Source organism: Scomber scombrus, chromosome 1 (assembly GCF_963691925.1).
Source record: "Scomber scombrus chromosome 1, fScoSco1.1, whole genome shotgun sequence".
In the NCBI taxonomy this organism is placed as follows: Eukaryota; Metazoa; Chordata; class Actinopteri; order Scombriformes; family Scombridae; genus Scomber; species Scomber scombrus.
The window spans coordinates 22,054,340-22,069,744 of record NC_084970.1 but is presented as its reverse complement, the minus strand read 5'-3'; the positions used below and the strand labels follow the sequence as shown (position 1 = coordinate 22,069,744).

General features: G+C 38.1%; 2 protein-coding genes across 4 annotated transcripts; one reads left to right on the top strand and one right to left on the bottom strand.

The window, feature by feature from the left end:
• Positions 1-408: 408 nt before the first annotated feature.
• sdhaf2 (succinate dehydrogenase complex assembly factor 2) lies at positions 409-5,260 on the bottom strand. The gene is made up of 4 exons (XM_062416214.1): positions 5,119-5,260; positions 2,742-2,965; positions 2,316-2,425; positions 409-1,067 (listed from the first exon to the last, which is right to left on the bottom strand). Exons 1-4 carry the CDS (start codon positions 5,143-5,145, stop codon positions 937-939), a joined length of 492 nt encoding a protein of 163 aa, XP_062272198.1. The 5' UTR covers positions 5,146-5,260; the 3' UTR covers positions 409-936.
• Positions 5,261-5,721: 461 nt separating this feature from the next.
• On the top strand, positions 5,722-15,112 carry LOC133977456 (cleavage and polyadenylation specificity factor subunit 7-like). Of its 3 annotated transcripts, XM_062415632.1 has the most exons (9): positions 5,722-6,161; positions 6,893-7,102; positions 9,004-9,107; positions 9,240-9,385; positions 9,487-9,832; positions 10,062-10,165; positions 12,136-12,280; positions 12,382-12,611; positions 14,813-15,112. In XM_062415632.1, exons 1-8 carry the CDS (start codon positions 6,075-6,077, stop codon positions 12,605-12,607), a joined length of 1,368 nt encoding a protein of 455 aa, XP_062271616.1. In that variant the 5' UTR covers positions 5,722-6,074; the 3' UTR covers positions 12,608-12,611; positions 14,813-15,112. The 3 variants fall into 3 exon arrangements, with proteins under 3 accessions (XP_062271616.1, XP_062271632.1, XP_062271624.1); XM_062415648.1 differs by lacking the exons at positions 12,382-12,611; positions 14,813-15,112 and adding an exon at positions 10,697-10,809 and having other exon boundaries at positions 12,136-12,267; XM_062415640.1 differs by lacking the exons at positions 12,382-12,611; positions 14,813-15,112 and having other exon boundaries at positions 10,697-12,269.
• The last annotated feature ends 293 nt before the right edge of the window (positions 15,113-15,405 follow it).

The window sequence follows — 15,405 nt, the reverse complement described above, 5'->3', positions numbered from 1 at the left end:
GTCTTTAGTTTATGCCCCTTGTGCCCATAAAATGCGGATATTGTAGTAGCAATAGCTTTTTTTTAGCAACTTTTCATCATTCATAGTCACAGCACAAAGGTTCTCAGCATGCCGTTTCATTTCACATCATATTCTGCATAAAGAATAACGTATGTCTCATATTTGTGGTTTACAGGTGCCAAACTTGCCAGAGAAGCCGCAGATCAGCAGGTGCATCAATATGTAACTCACAAAAAAAAAAGGTGGCCTGCTTCCATCTGGTGGCCATGTATCCACACTACAGGTGGCACAGTCTTCATTATGTAACAAATACTCTTCAAACTGTCAATAATGGCACCCTCCAGTCACATGACTCAACCCTCTGGTATATGAGAATAGTGATGTAGAATCAACATAAGCTGCAAAAGGTAGATGATCAACATTTATTAAATAACCCATAATGTCTGTAATAGGCACAGTAAAATTATAGTACAGAACCAAGCTGTGGTGATTCATCAAGCTATGCTAATAAATGGCTATTACATTTCATACTATAGATACATCACCAATTTCCTGTTACAGTCTTCCACCACAAGAAGACTATACAATTAATATCAAATATTAAGAATACTTTCCTAATATTGTTATGCAACAATCACACATTTTTTAGGCTAAAATCCCTTAAAGCTTCCATTTTCATGTCCTCTATGCAGCTCTACATCACGACAGGCAGGATATAACAGATTAAACAGTTGCAGAAAATGGAGACATAATGAGATAATAATGAGGTGTTCCCCATATTTTGCACTCCACAGTATTTTGTACACTCTGCTGTGTCTAATTGGAGATGACTTCATAGTCATGCCTTGAGATTTCTCTGGTGGGTTTTGATACTGCCTATTCACGCAGTGCCCCACCCAGGATGAGTCTTTGAGGGAGTCCAGGGGGCCAAGGACCTCATTGGTGTTCCTTTTCCAAGTATTCCAAGCTGGGTGCATCCAACCTCTGTTCCTGGTTGCGGTTTCTTGTGAACTCCTTCAACATATCCATAATTTCTCCTTGGTAGACTTCAGGAGTAGGCTGGGCTTCTGCAAGCAAAAAGGAAACAGGTTTAATTCTGTTTAAGAGGATGTGAGGCTTGACTTGCCAACATTACATGGAGAATAACGTAATTTTCACATACCGAAGATAAGATTGCATCTCATTTAAAATGTGCAACATTATTAAATTCCTTGTTTATTTCAGGCAATGAAAGTGAATCATGAGACAGATGGAAAAAGAGAAACGAACACACAGAGGGGAGCCCCTCTGACATCACACTTGTCTATTTTAAGACATGCTGAGACCATGAAATTGAATGTCTGACGTAGGCTTGTACAATGGGGGATTTTCTGCTGAAAAATAAAATTCACCTAGACATTTGTATTTGTTTCGTACTATAGTAACATGAAAAGGCTTTCAGAGGCAACAAACGATCCAACTTCTGTGTAGCAAATAGATACTTGTCTCTCAAGCATCACCTTGTATTACTAAGGCCTTGCTTGTCTCATATGAGGCTCTTTTAAAATTCAGTTATAGGCTATGTGTGTGACTTCCTTTGTTTATTAATTTCAAGATGGGAACCATCACTATTTTAATTGTGAGTATAAATGTATTTATGCAGTTTGGTCATTGTTTGTTTTAATGAAAGTCAGCTTTCCTGCAACAGTTTTTGTCTGGGTTTCCAGGGAAGTGTTGCCAACTGAATGCATTGAAGCTGTTCTCGCACTGTGTCTGTTTTCCAGCTGTTATGCACAACAGCGGACATACATAACTGAATCAAATTACAGGAAATTGAAAGAATAAAATGGTCAATTATTTTGGGATAGCAAATAAGCGCCAAGGGTTAAAATAGATTAAGCTCAATTAAAAGAATTGAGCTTAATCTGTAAGCAAAGCTGTGATTTCATTATTTCAGCATCAGTAGTCATGAATGATCGCCAGTTAAAAAAAACAGCTCTTTTATAATTATTATTACCACTGGAGTTTTCCACATTTGTTGTCTTACAGGCTGAATTTAAAAACGTGTTTTGTCGTTCTTTGTGTCTTTTAAAATGGAAAAACAAGGCAAAAGCAGTATTTGCTTTGTATAAACATTAATATTGCAAGGCTGAAATGTTTTGTGTCATTAAATATTTAAACGTTTTGCAAATAAACCCAGCTTCCATTCAGAGTCTGAAATGCCCCTTGACTAGAATTTATCTACATGTATTAGACCTACAGTACTATGCAATATTCTGCAAGCAATCACGTGTCTAAGAAAAAACTCATCAAAGAAAACAAATCATTTTCCTCACCTGTTGCCCAGTAGTAGATGTCCCAGTCATTGCTGGGTTCATTAATCAGTCTGTCATACTGCAGCAGCTGAGTCTCACTCATTGTGTTCAGGTATCGCTTTGCAAAAAGGCTACAAGAGAGACAGGAAGTTCATTTGAATCTTTGCTTTAAATGGAAAGTCACAGTTATTAGTAATTATCTTAGCTGTACAAAAACAACTTCAAAAGCTGGTCCAAGTAACTAACCGATCACACACCTATGATGAGTGACTGTTTGCTTATGAGCAAAAATTAAGACACAACACACATTTGCATTTTCGTGCACCCTGCTTACACCACTGGCTTAACATCAAGGTTTTCAGCGTATGAGCAAGTTGAGAAAAACAATAATCACCAGACTGGCTCGATGACAGACAGATAAGACAGCAGACTGTACAGTTTAACTACCTGAGCAATATGCAGTTCTCCAGCATGCCTCTCTTGCGACTCTCATAAAGCAGGCGCCGTCTCTTGATGTCAGTGGGCTCGTCAAGCTTCTCCTCCCAAGGGGGCAAAGGGATCTCAATCAGGTCACCCCTGGTGTCGTCCGGTGCATCTCCACGGTAACCACGTGATGGTACCAGGCCCGCCACTGCTGGTTTCCATGCTGCCTGGCACACCCCAGTCACCAGCTGGCAGGCAACAAACACCACCATTCAATATGCACATTCAAAATCTGTTGAAAAATGCTCTGACAAATCTCCTTGTGTTGTTAAAATTTCTTATTGTTTCTGCCACACTGTAAACACAACAGAAGGGAGAAGCTAGTAGTTACCGACCTGTTTTGTTTGCGGTGCCTTTATAGCTGCAACAATTAGTCAATTAATCAATTAGTCAATCGAAAGAAAATTAAACCAGCATCTATCTTGATAAATGATTTATTGTTTTCGAATCTTTGAGGCACAATGTTACACATTTGATGGTTCCAGATTATCTCTGTGATCATTTACAGCTTTTCTTGGTCTTATATTATTAATAATTACATATTTTCTGAGTTTTGACTGTTGGTCAGAAAGAGACAAGATATAATATGTCATCTTGTGCCCTGGGATATTGTCATTTGTGAACATTTTTCAATGCTTCCTGTTGTGTAGAGAGAAAATGCTTGAAATATCGATCAATGATGAAAATGATTGATAGTGGTACCTCTAGATGCCTTAAAATAAAGTGACGTCTACTCGTGTTCACAAGTTATGGCATTAGAGTGGACATGAGTTGAACCAAAATGGGATTTGTCCTTCATTAATCTTGTATTTTACAGGAAGAAAAAAGAAAGAAATTACACAAGGCTTGTCTTGAGAACCCTTGGAGGGTCACGAATGCAAGGTTGTGAACCACTGGTTCATGCTTTTGTTATATAGGCTACATGCTGGTGAGAAACTACTCTTAAGTCTTATACTATTGTAAAGCTGGGGGTAAAAATATATTGTAAATGTATCAAATCTAACTGTAACTCTTTGCTTATATAAGAAGTTTCCTTGGAAGACCATTCCAGTAGTTGTGCATGCTTCAGACCATGTACTAGATACACACTTTACATCAGAGCTAACAATTGTGTAAATAATGAAGAAATTTGAAAGCCTTATTTCTACTCAGTGACTCACTGGTTTCCATTCATTTCCAGAAGGTATTAAAATCAATTAGCTGACTCTTGTACTGTCTCAGACTATGTAATCCATCACGGTGAATCTTAAATCTGGTCTGCATTAATATTAATCAAAATTACGTTATGTCTGATTTAATAGATGCAAACTTTTCAGAGTGATCTGCACTTTAATATTTCCAATCAACAATAATGTAACATTGACAAAAAATTAACACTGACCTGGTGTTCACTGTGATGAATTACATCACATTACTCAAGCATAATTTAAGAGCTACCAATTAAGAACTACCAATGAATTTTTCATACTAAACAGAAATCAATGGAACTGATGCTCAGTGATAGGACAGTCTAAAACTGTTCAGCCTGTTCACCAAAATGTATTAAAAAAATGTAGTAGAAGATTTGGACAATGGTGGCCCTTTAAAGCAGTGGTTCTCAAACATTTTCCTGTCAAGGACAACTAAACTGACACAAATTAGGCCACACACACCCATTTAATAAGATTTTGTCCCAGGGTCCCCCATCTGATAAGATTTCCACTATAATTGTATTACTTATATATGAAATTACAATGAAAATAAAGTATTCCCCTCTTAGCTGGGGATACTCTGAAGCCTCCTCAAGGGTCCCTAGACTCCAGTTTGAGAACCACTTCTTTAAAGCGACTCAAATTATTTTATATTAAAGTTACAGACTTAAGAGGTATAAGGCAACAATTAGAAAGAGAAATATCAATTTGCCTGAAATACACTCGAGAGAGGGAGAGAGAGAGGGGGGGAGAGAGAGAGAGAGAGAGAGAGAGAGAGAGAGAGAGAGAGAGAGAGAGAGAGAGAGAGAGAGAGAGAGAGAGAGAGAGAGAGAGAGAGAGAGAACAGTGAATTGCATAATGTCACATGCTGCCCTGTTGTACAACTGTTTACTACTGGATTGTACAACCACAACTCTGGGGGCTATTACTATTTCTACAACAGGACAAGACAAACTAAATCAATCAATAAAATAAAAAAGATAGATATTCACAGAAATACACAGTAGGCATACATCAAATGACGTCTGACTAAATAATTTCCGTCCTTGAGGATCACTCCAGTTAGCAATGGAGCTTCAAACTAGACTAATGTTAATACATGACACCACGTACTGGTCTTGATTTGCTACGAATCACAGGAAAAAACTCACTCTTTTCGCAATAACAGAAGACAGCATTTTAACCCTCTTTCTTGATATGATGAGAGACTTCTAGGTGTACAGGTTCCCCTCTGTGAAGATGTCTCTGAGTGAAAGTCAAGATACAAACAGTAAAATTACACAAGCGGCTCTCTGCTTCTTCTTCTTCTTCTCGTGGTGACATTTACGGCACACTAGACGGGCAAAGGCGTGTTGCTGCCCTCCACAGGTCATTTAGCATAACTCAATTGAATGAGTTAAATCCCTATATGTAGAGTCCAGTGTGATGGAGAAAATGTATTACAGTAGAATTTTTGTTGTGTCACAATATCCTGATGCTAAGTGTTGATTTCAGCACTGCAGCACAGAGAAGCAGGAAACTATTGAGCACACATGACGTCATATTGCTAAGGTAAAGGTCATTTTTTGTTAGCATTATAGAAAAAAAACTGGCGTCAACGCGATATGATTCATAGTTATTATTTGATTAATTTATTTGCAGTAATTATAAAAAATAGGCTCAATAAATGTCTGAGGGGGCATGGCCATAGGAACCAAATGTCGACTGTTGTTGTTACCCGGTAACACATCCGTGACGCACTGGCGTTAGCAACATTTGCATTATTTGCTCAACCATCGAAGCAATAGTTGTTGTCAGAAACTACTTGTGTGTGCACTCATACACGAAGGGCAGTGCATGTATTTTCATTGTTTCCATTAAAATGTGACTTCTTGAATTTTGTCCGCTTGTCGTATGCTCGGTTTATCACAGTTAGTTTGAGCTACATTATTGTTTTCCTCGGATTTGAGCGGAACGTTGTTTGACGTTAGCTAACATTAACAAAGTTGAATAATGACAGTGCCCCTGCTTGTCGAGATGCAGTGATATGTTGCCTAGCGTGCATGTGGGAATTAGAGGCTACACTGACACCAAAACAGCTGCATTGCCATCAATTTAGGCCCTCGGGATGGCTGCTGCACAACCTGCAGCTGGACCAAGTACCTCTCAAAAGGATCTCATTGATATCTACAGTGACCTGCATTCAAACGAGGAGGTGAGTCTGACCTTTATGGAATATTCATCGCAAATAAATCAGTGACAGCTGCACAGGTCTGTGGGTGTAAATCTGTTGGTGATTTGAGTTTCCTCTGATCACAAGTGTACTGTGTATTTTTTTTTTAAATTTTCGCTACGATTTTCCCAGTAATTTTCAAACAAAATGTAAAGTGCATAAAAACAATGTTGCTGAGAAGTTTCTAGGATTTGCACTTCCTCTTGCAGTGTTTTCTTTATTGATGCTCTCTACATTAAGTTACACAGCAGGGTGGAGCTAGGGGGTGGCTTTTAAGGCTGCAGCCCTCAATGTATTCTCAAAACCCCAGAATCTATCAAAACAACATAAAAAACTAGTTAGTCACCTCAATTTGTCAACAATTGTGGCTAACAGTGAAACTTCTGAAAAAATGTTACTGAGTGAAATGTAGTTAAAATGTATGTCTTTTTTTGTTGTTTTCCTTTTGATTTAATGCTTTTTTGTTATTTATTTTTATGTGCATTGTTTTTTGAAAATAACGACCGAAATAAATCACTACTACTACTATTAATGTTTGCAGTAGTCATACAATGCAGTAACATTCAATTCTGTGCATGTGAACCATCCCTTAAAAAATTGGCCCTGGCTGTGGGTCCTCTGGCCTTAACCCCCCAGATCTCAACTCCTAGATCTGCTCCTGTTATACAGGATGCCACCATTAAAAGGCTTTTTTTCCCCCCCAACCCATGCAGGATTTGGACAGAATTGCTGAAGCAAATGAACTTTTTGATGCTGTCCTGACTGGCTCAGTCGATCAGGACAAGAAAGTCAGCAGAAATGTGGTCCCTCCTCCAAGTAAAGAGACTCCAGGTAAAGAGACGGATAAGCAAGAAGAAATGAAAACCCCAAAAGGGGGAAACTCATCGAAGAGATTATCTTTATATATTGGAAATTTCCCCTGGGTGAGTCACACGTCTTCTGTGAGTGTTTTTTTGTTGTTGATGTGTGTAGTGTAATTTTTGTTGTTCAGTCCACATAGCCAAATAAAGCAACCTACATGAAAGTTAACAGAGAAAAGAGTTCCTTGATCACAAGAATGAGATGTCAAAATAAGATACAAAATCAGCAGATAAACTTGACAAAAAGTAACAATTTGTACATTTTACTTTTTAAGAAATGTGCTCATATCTATGTAGTCATAATGCCAAATCAAAATAAAACATTGCACCACACCTTTGAAGTTCCAGGTGTTCTTTTGTTGTTTATATACATACATATATATTTATTTAGCATTGTTATAGTATGTTGTCAGTTTTCAAAAGTATTTTTTTTATTTTTTTCAGTTAAGTAGTACAATTTAACAGTATGTCATACTAAACTAACCTTCATTGAACAGAGAGGAACTGCAGCAACAGTTGTGTGCTGCTTAAATGGCTGCTACAACATCACTATTTTAGCATTTTCAGTACCATTCAGTCTTGTCTGGTACACATGGAGTACAGACGTCACACTTGTTCCTAAAGCAGTTTTTCCCACATTGCTCTCAACTACAGAGTTTCACTTTATATGTAGTATGAAGTCACACCATAGATACTGATAGACACCCCAGTCTCTTGTTGTTCAGTGACATTATCCTCTGGTTCAGTGCGAAACATCCCCAAAAGTAGGGCTGGGCGATATGGACAAAATCAAATATCACAATATTTTAAACCAAATACCTCAATATCAATATCACAACAATATTGTAGAGATGACTGTCGATGCTTTCACAAAATATTTACACTATGAAGTCTTTGATAAATAATCATCAGTAATGTGGTTATAATGAAAAAGTGGTAAAAAGTAAATAACAGAACAGCTAGAACAGTCTGGTAAGTTTCGAAAATTACATATTTTACTGTTATTCAGCCTTTAAAACCAGGAAAAGACAACTCTGATGACATATCGCGATGTTAAGATATCCAAAATCTAAGACGATATCTCTATCTCATATCACGATATCGATATAATTTCAATATATTGCCCAGCCCTACCCAAAAGAATGAGTATGTTCTTTTATTAAATGAATGTATGCTATACAGTGTTGTAAAACCTGTGAGATTAATGCAGGGACAGTACAGTTTATGCAGCTTCACTTCACATCCTGTGATTTTTGTGTAAATAAGGGGTTTCTTGGTTTTGTAGTTGACTTCCACTCTTGTGGCATTGTGGATAGTAAAAGGGTATGTAGTGGCTGAAATGAGAGTTAGCCCCAGAGTCCAGTAAGCTATAACATTTTCAACATCATTAAATGCTCCTTTTAAAATTAAAGTTTCGTTGGATAAGAAAAAGTACACATTTTCAAGGCCAAATTTGCTATTCAACTCAAAACATTTAAATTTTTTCCAAAGCACTAAAAAGGAAATTAACGGAGTGTTTAACACTTTTCATTAGGAATGCTTCAAAGCAAAATTCTAGCGGCTTGTTTCATTTGCCTCCAAAATTCATTTCAAAAATACTAAATAGAATTAAAGCTGATTCAGAGGCATGCCCCAAGTTAACCAAATTATTTGATAAACCTGCATGTGTCCTGAACATTTCCTTTGCCTGGGAGAATCTTAATTAAGTCAACCTGTCTAAGGTGCCATGCCGCAAACTGACATCAGGCACAAAATTGAATCAAGAGCAACCTAAATTTAGGCTTAGCACCGGATGTTGTGGAAAGCAAATATTCTAAGTTTGGTATCCTCCTAAACAAAAATGTGTTACCCAGCACTATGTATCAGTTTGTTACAGAATCAGCTCAAAATCTGTTTCTGTAAAGTAACTATTGATCCTCCTGCCATTTTCTCATTCTTCCTCACATACCTGCTGCTACCTGCAGTGGACATCTGACAAGGACCTCACGTGCATGGCCCAGACATTGGGCGTGAAGGACATCATGGAGATCAAATTTGCTGAGAACAGAATCAATGGCCAGTCAAGAGGGTGAGTAATTATAGATCTAGGTTTATGAAATACACAGAAACCTCCAAAGTACAGAGTTTCCTTTGAGCTCATTTGTTTGTTGTTAGATTGATATTGTTAAATTGTGTTTGTTTCCTCTACTCTTGAATACAGCTATGCAGAATTGGTGGTGACCTCAGAAGAGTCCTTAAAAACATTGTTGGAAAAAATACCCCAATGTGAACTGAATGGGGAAAGGGTAGACTGTCGCTTTGCTACTCGACAGAACCTCACTGTGTTTGAGGACGTAGCAAACAAACGTAAGAGCGCCACAATCTTAAACTACTAATGGAATGTATATCATGTTGCAAATAATGTCAGAATGGGTGTTAATTTCACTAAAACAATTTGTTCTCCATAGGTATACCCCTGCGTGCTAATGCCAAAGATCCTAAGGAATCTCCAGACTCTTCTGATAAAATTCCCTCATTATTATCACAGGAGCCCAGCCCTCCAACTATACCCCCGCTTTTTCCATCACATCCACTTGCAAACAGGTTTCCCTCACTACCCAGCCCGTTCCTTGGTCAGCCACCTCCTCCCTTCCCACGTATGCCGCCAACCATCCCTCCACTCCTGCCACCCCACTTGTTCCCTCCCCATCCAGTTAGCATTCCCATCCAACTACCTCCCAGTCTGCATATAAATCCAGCATTCTTCACATCAGCACAAGACGGACACAGTAGTAAAGGTTACAGCCAGCAAAAGTGAGAAAATATACTGTTTATCTCTGTACAACAATATGTCATTTTATTCAGTGACACTTGATGATATTGTTGTGGAAATAATGTCAACTTTGTAGGAGCTAGAACAGAACATACATAAAACATACTCAAGAGTAGAAAAAAACTTGATGCTAAAAGTTATTACAGTGATATTTTTGGGAATTGCAGAATAATTCTGTCCACCAATGAAACAACAATCTTTATTTTGCAGACAAACATCTAAAAGTACAGATGGAGATTTTGAGGAGCTGATGAACAGAAACAGAGCTGTCGCCAGCAGTGCCATCACCAAGGCTGTGTCAGGAGCAACAGCTGGTAAGCACAGCTGACGAGTTTCTGTGAAGTGGAAGAGGGAACACAGAAACTTAATAAGCCATTTGGGAAAAGCACTGGTCCCTGGTTGAGTATTAAGGACATATTCCTTTTTACTATTTAAAAAAATGACAATGAAAAGGGCACTTTCTAAGCTGTTGACTAGTCCTCTTACAATGGCCTTTGGAAAGTGCTGAGATACCTTGATTTTTTTTGGTCTTTGTTTTGTTGTAATGTAAAATTCACTACATTTTTCTCCAAACACAGTACCCCCATAATGACATAGAAATATATTTTTATGTTTTTCTTCTTGAATTTATTGAAGATAAAAAAAAGTAAGTACTCTGTGTAATTTACATAAGTCTGCAGATCTTTTATTCTTCAATTATTTGAGCATTCTTTGGTATATCCACACCAGCTTTGCACACCTGCATCCGGTAGTTTGTCCCATTCCTCCCTGCAGATCCTCCATAGCTCTGTCAGACTGGGATTGAAATATCTGTGGGTTCTAGTATTCTCAATTTTGATTTTCAGTGGAGTTCAAGACCAAGCTTTGGCTGGGCCACTCAAGAACACTCAGAGACTTGTCACAAAGCTGCTCCAGTGTTGTCATGACTGTGTGCTTTGGGGCATTCTCGTCCTGAAAGGTGAATCCTCACCCCAGTAAAGGTTTTGTGTGTCTTTGTGCAGCTTTTCTTTAAGGGGCCTCTCTTTATTTGTTTCTGTGTGTTCCCTCAATCCCAATTCCCAGTCTCTACTGCTCCCAGCTATCAGTGTAGCACAGTATTGAAACCACCACATTTCATCACATGGATGGCAGCATCCAATTGATGAGCAGTAGTTGTTTTCAGCTCACACAGCACTTGGTAATAGTGCAGAGTTTATTTTTAGTCCTTTTGATGCTTTTGCAAACTCAAAGGCAAATACATTATATACTATACTTTTTTTTTTGCTTATGTCTAGCCACTGTACCACAAAAACGTGATCAATGTAGTGCTGCCTGTAGACATGGTTAAACATGTAATATGTATTAAGTCCAGTGTGCTCCTGGCAACATCAGTGCTTCAGTGCTTTGAAATGTATTTATTATTTGAAAATTATACTTTTCCTTAATATGTGCTTTGACACAGACATTACTTCAAAAGCCTTGGAGTCATGGAGTCCCTTGAACTTTATGTGTGTAGCTTTTTTCAATCCAGTTGAATCAGATAAATAAGCTACAGGTACACTTCAGTTGTTCAAGTGGCGTCTCATCAAAGATGATCAAAGGGAAAAAAGGAGAAAAGGAGAAACCACAAATGGCTTGTGTATATCTTTAAATAAATAATTTAAGGTGGAGTTTGTATAAATATTCAAAACAGCCTTATTGTGTTTTGATTTTTGGCAAAATGCATTTTAATCCATTTCATTAGTCAACACCAAAATGTGGCAAATATAGAGTCCAAACACTACTTGGTTAGTATTTTCTTGTTGGGATGTTGGTGTGTAAGATGTTTAAAACATTTTTCACAATGTTTTCATATGAGCAGTGTGATTAAAGCACATTAATAACAAGCTAACAGTTGGCAGCAGAATGTGCCTGATGGAAACGCAATGCTTTGTTACAAATACTGTATGAAAGTTAGTATGATAGTATAAATCTCAAGGTGTTTTAGTATTATCTAAGCAGCGTGAAATAAGCTGTTGCTGGAAACTACATGTTAAAATAGAGATTTTCACGGATGCACCATGTAAAATGTTTGTGCTGAAAAGTGATGAATGACAACCTTTTGATGAGCTGACAAGTCTTTTTGTAACTGAAGTCCAAATGGATTTCAGTGCTTGAAATTTCTATATCTTCACTTTACATGGCGGTTAATGTTGCTATGAATTTTTACATTTTCATTAACCATAATTGTAAAAAGTGCTTACTTTTTTTTAATTTATTTTTTTAAACTGTCTTTAATATCTAATTTCTCAAACTACTAATGCAGGAGATCTGCGGGTGGCCATGGAGACTTTATTAACTGCCATTGCTATCATTAAGCAGTCCAGAGTGTTTGGAGATGAACGCTGCCAGGCACTGGTCACCTCACTCAAAGACTGTCTAGTCTCCATTCAGGGCAACTACGGCTACAGGTTTGTATATTTTGCTTCATAATTCTGAGAGGACTGCATCTTGTCTTTCAAGAAACTGAAGCTGAGTATGAAAATGCACACAAATACACATTTCTCTGCAGGAGTAGCACTCGTTCAGGGGACAAAGAAAGAGACCGAGAGCGGGACAGGGGTCGTGACAGAGAGCGAGAACGTGATAGAGACCATGACAGAGAGGATTCTTCTGGCTGGGAGGGTGCAGGAATGTCTCGAAGACACAGAGAACGTTCCAGAGAGAGTGGAGAGAGGGACAAGGAGCGCTCACGGGAGCGAGACAGGCACAGAGATCACAGAGACCGCTACCGCTAACTTGGTAAGCTTCCCTGCAATAATTAATCCCCACTATGTACAGCGCAACTCACTCGGACTCATATCAGAAGAGTTGAGAAAAGAATGAGTCAAGAACTGTTATAGGCATGTAATTAATTTAAATAAAATAGCTTGTATTTCTGTCATATTTATTTAAATGACTGCCAGGATTATTTGTAAAGCTTATACCTTCAAACAGATAAAGAACTACAGCCTCTTTGGTGCTTAGTGCTTTTTTAGCAGACCCAAAACCTATTGAACAAATTAAGATCCATGAAGGTCTATAAAGTATCACAATTAAGTTATTTTTAGTACAAAGTTCTGTGCAATGAACTGTTGAGCCTGCAAACCAGAGTTTTAATATATTATTGTGATATCTGTAGTCTTTTTTTGCTTGCAGTATAAGTTTTGTTAGCTCAGTGTTCTTTCAGTCAATTCAAATATTGTTAACACAATCTGAACTTTGAAAAAGACTTCATATTGTGTTTGCAGTTTTGGGAATTACAGCAGTTGGCATAAGATGGTGGGACAAAATACCATCAAGGAGTAGATCTGAGGACAATTGACATATACAGTGGAGGAAATAATTATTTGATCCCCTGCTGATTTTGTAAGTTTACCCCCTTACAAAGACATGAACAGTCCATCATTTTATGGTAGGTTTATTTTAACAGAGAGAGACAGAACATCAACAAAAAATACAGGAAAAAAAATTAAATAAAGGTTATAAATTAATTTGTATCTGATTGAGTGAAATAGGTATTTGATCCCCAAGCAAAACGTGACTAGTACTTGGTGAAGAAACCTTTGTTGGCAAGCACAGAGGTCAGACGTTTCTTGTAGTTGGTCACCAGGTTTGTGTACATCTCAGGAGGGATTTTGGTCCACTCCTCTTTACAGATACTCTCCAAATCCTGAAGGTTTTGAGGCTGTCACTTAGCAACTCGAAGTTTCAGCTCCCTCCACAGATTTTTTATGGGATTAAGGTCCGGCTAGGCCACTCCAGGATCTTAATGTGCTTCTTCTTGAGCCACTCCTTTGTTGCCCTGGCCATATGTTTTGGGTCATTGTCATGCTGGAAGACCCATCTTCAGTGTTCTGGCTGAGGCCAGGAGGTTCTCATGCAAGATTCTACGGTACATGGCTTCATTCATCAGCCCTTCAATGGGATGAAGACTTCCTGTACCCTTAGCAGAGAAACAGCCCCAAGGCAGAATGTTTCCACCTCCATGTTTACATTGAGGATGGTGTTCTTGGGGTCATATTCAGCATTTTTCTGCCTCCAAACATGGCGAGTCGAGTTGATGCCAAAGAGCTCAATTTTGGTCTCATCTGACCACATCACATTCTCCCAAGCCTTGTCTGAATCATTCAGGTGTTCATTGGCAAACTTCAGATGGGCCTGTACTTGTGCCTTCTTTAGCAGGGGGACCTTGTGGGCACTGCAGGATCTCAATCCATTATGGCGAAGTGTGTTACTAATGGTTTTCTTGGTGACTGGGGTCCCAGCTCCTTTAAGTTCATTAACAAGATCCTCCCGTGTAATTCTGGGCTGACCCCTCACCTTTCTCAGAATCATCTTTACCCCACGAGGTGAGATCTTCCATGGAGCTCCAGACCGAGGATGATTGACTGTTATCTTGTATTTCTTCCATTTTTGAATTATTGCACCAACAGTGGTGTCTTTCTCATAAAGTTTCTTGCTGATGGTCTTGTAGCCCATTCCAGCCTTGTGCAAGTCTACAATCTTGTCCCTGACGTCCTTTGGTCTTGCCCATGGTGGTGAAGAGGTTTGAATGGAAGAGATTGATTCTGTGACAGGTTTCTTTTATACACATAACAAGTTGAGATTAGGAGAACTTTCCTAAAGGGACAGGACTAATTTGAGTGCCTCATGGGCACATCACTGGTCTGTGGGGGTCAGAATTATTGCTGGTTGGTAGGGGATCAAATAATTATTTCACTCAATCAAATTGATAACCTATATTTAATGGGTTTTTTTCTGGATTTTTTATTGATATTGTCTCTCTCTGTTAAAATAAACCTACCATAAAAATGATGGACTGTTCATATCTTTGTATGGGGGTAAACTTACAAAATCAGCAGGGGATCAAATAATTATTTCATCCACTGTATCCTCTCAATCACTTGTATTAAATTAACTATAAATGTGGTTTTAAAAAGTATGATTATTTTTCCTTCTAGATTGGTGGAATCTCAACGAGAGCAAAGAAAGGATTTTTTTGTTTTCAACACTAAATTGTTTAAAAACCTGGATGAACTTAAGGTGAGACAGTAAAAGTGTATCCTCAAAAGTCTAAAGTGTACTTTTTTTCTCCAGTTATTTATATGTAGTTGGACTTTTACCTGTTTAAAAGAATGTGGTTGTAGATTTGATGCTGGGACATTAGACCCCAATGTTTGCATGTGCAAGACACCTTAATAACTTTAATGTAATACTGTGTTATGTTTTCATCACTTTTTTTGTATTAAATCTACAGATTACAAAACACTCCTATAAAAATAATTCTGGTGTGGCATTTCCTCAAGCATTTAAGTCGACATCAACTCACGGAGGACTGAAAAAATGAATTATACATAAATGTATTTTCATATTAACACCATAAGAACTTCACAATAGTGGTGCTGTTAATGTCCCTTTCTATAGCAAAAAGGAAAAGCACAGGTAGTACTGATAGCATTAACGATGGATCAGTTCCCCTGAAGTGTCCAAGAAGCTACACTGGTGAACCACTGTGCAATATATGGTACAGGGTCATGATTTGGAAAAACAAAAT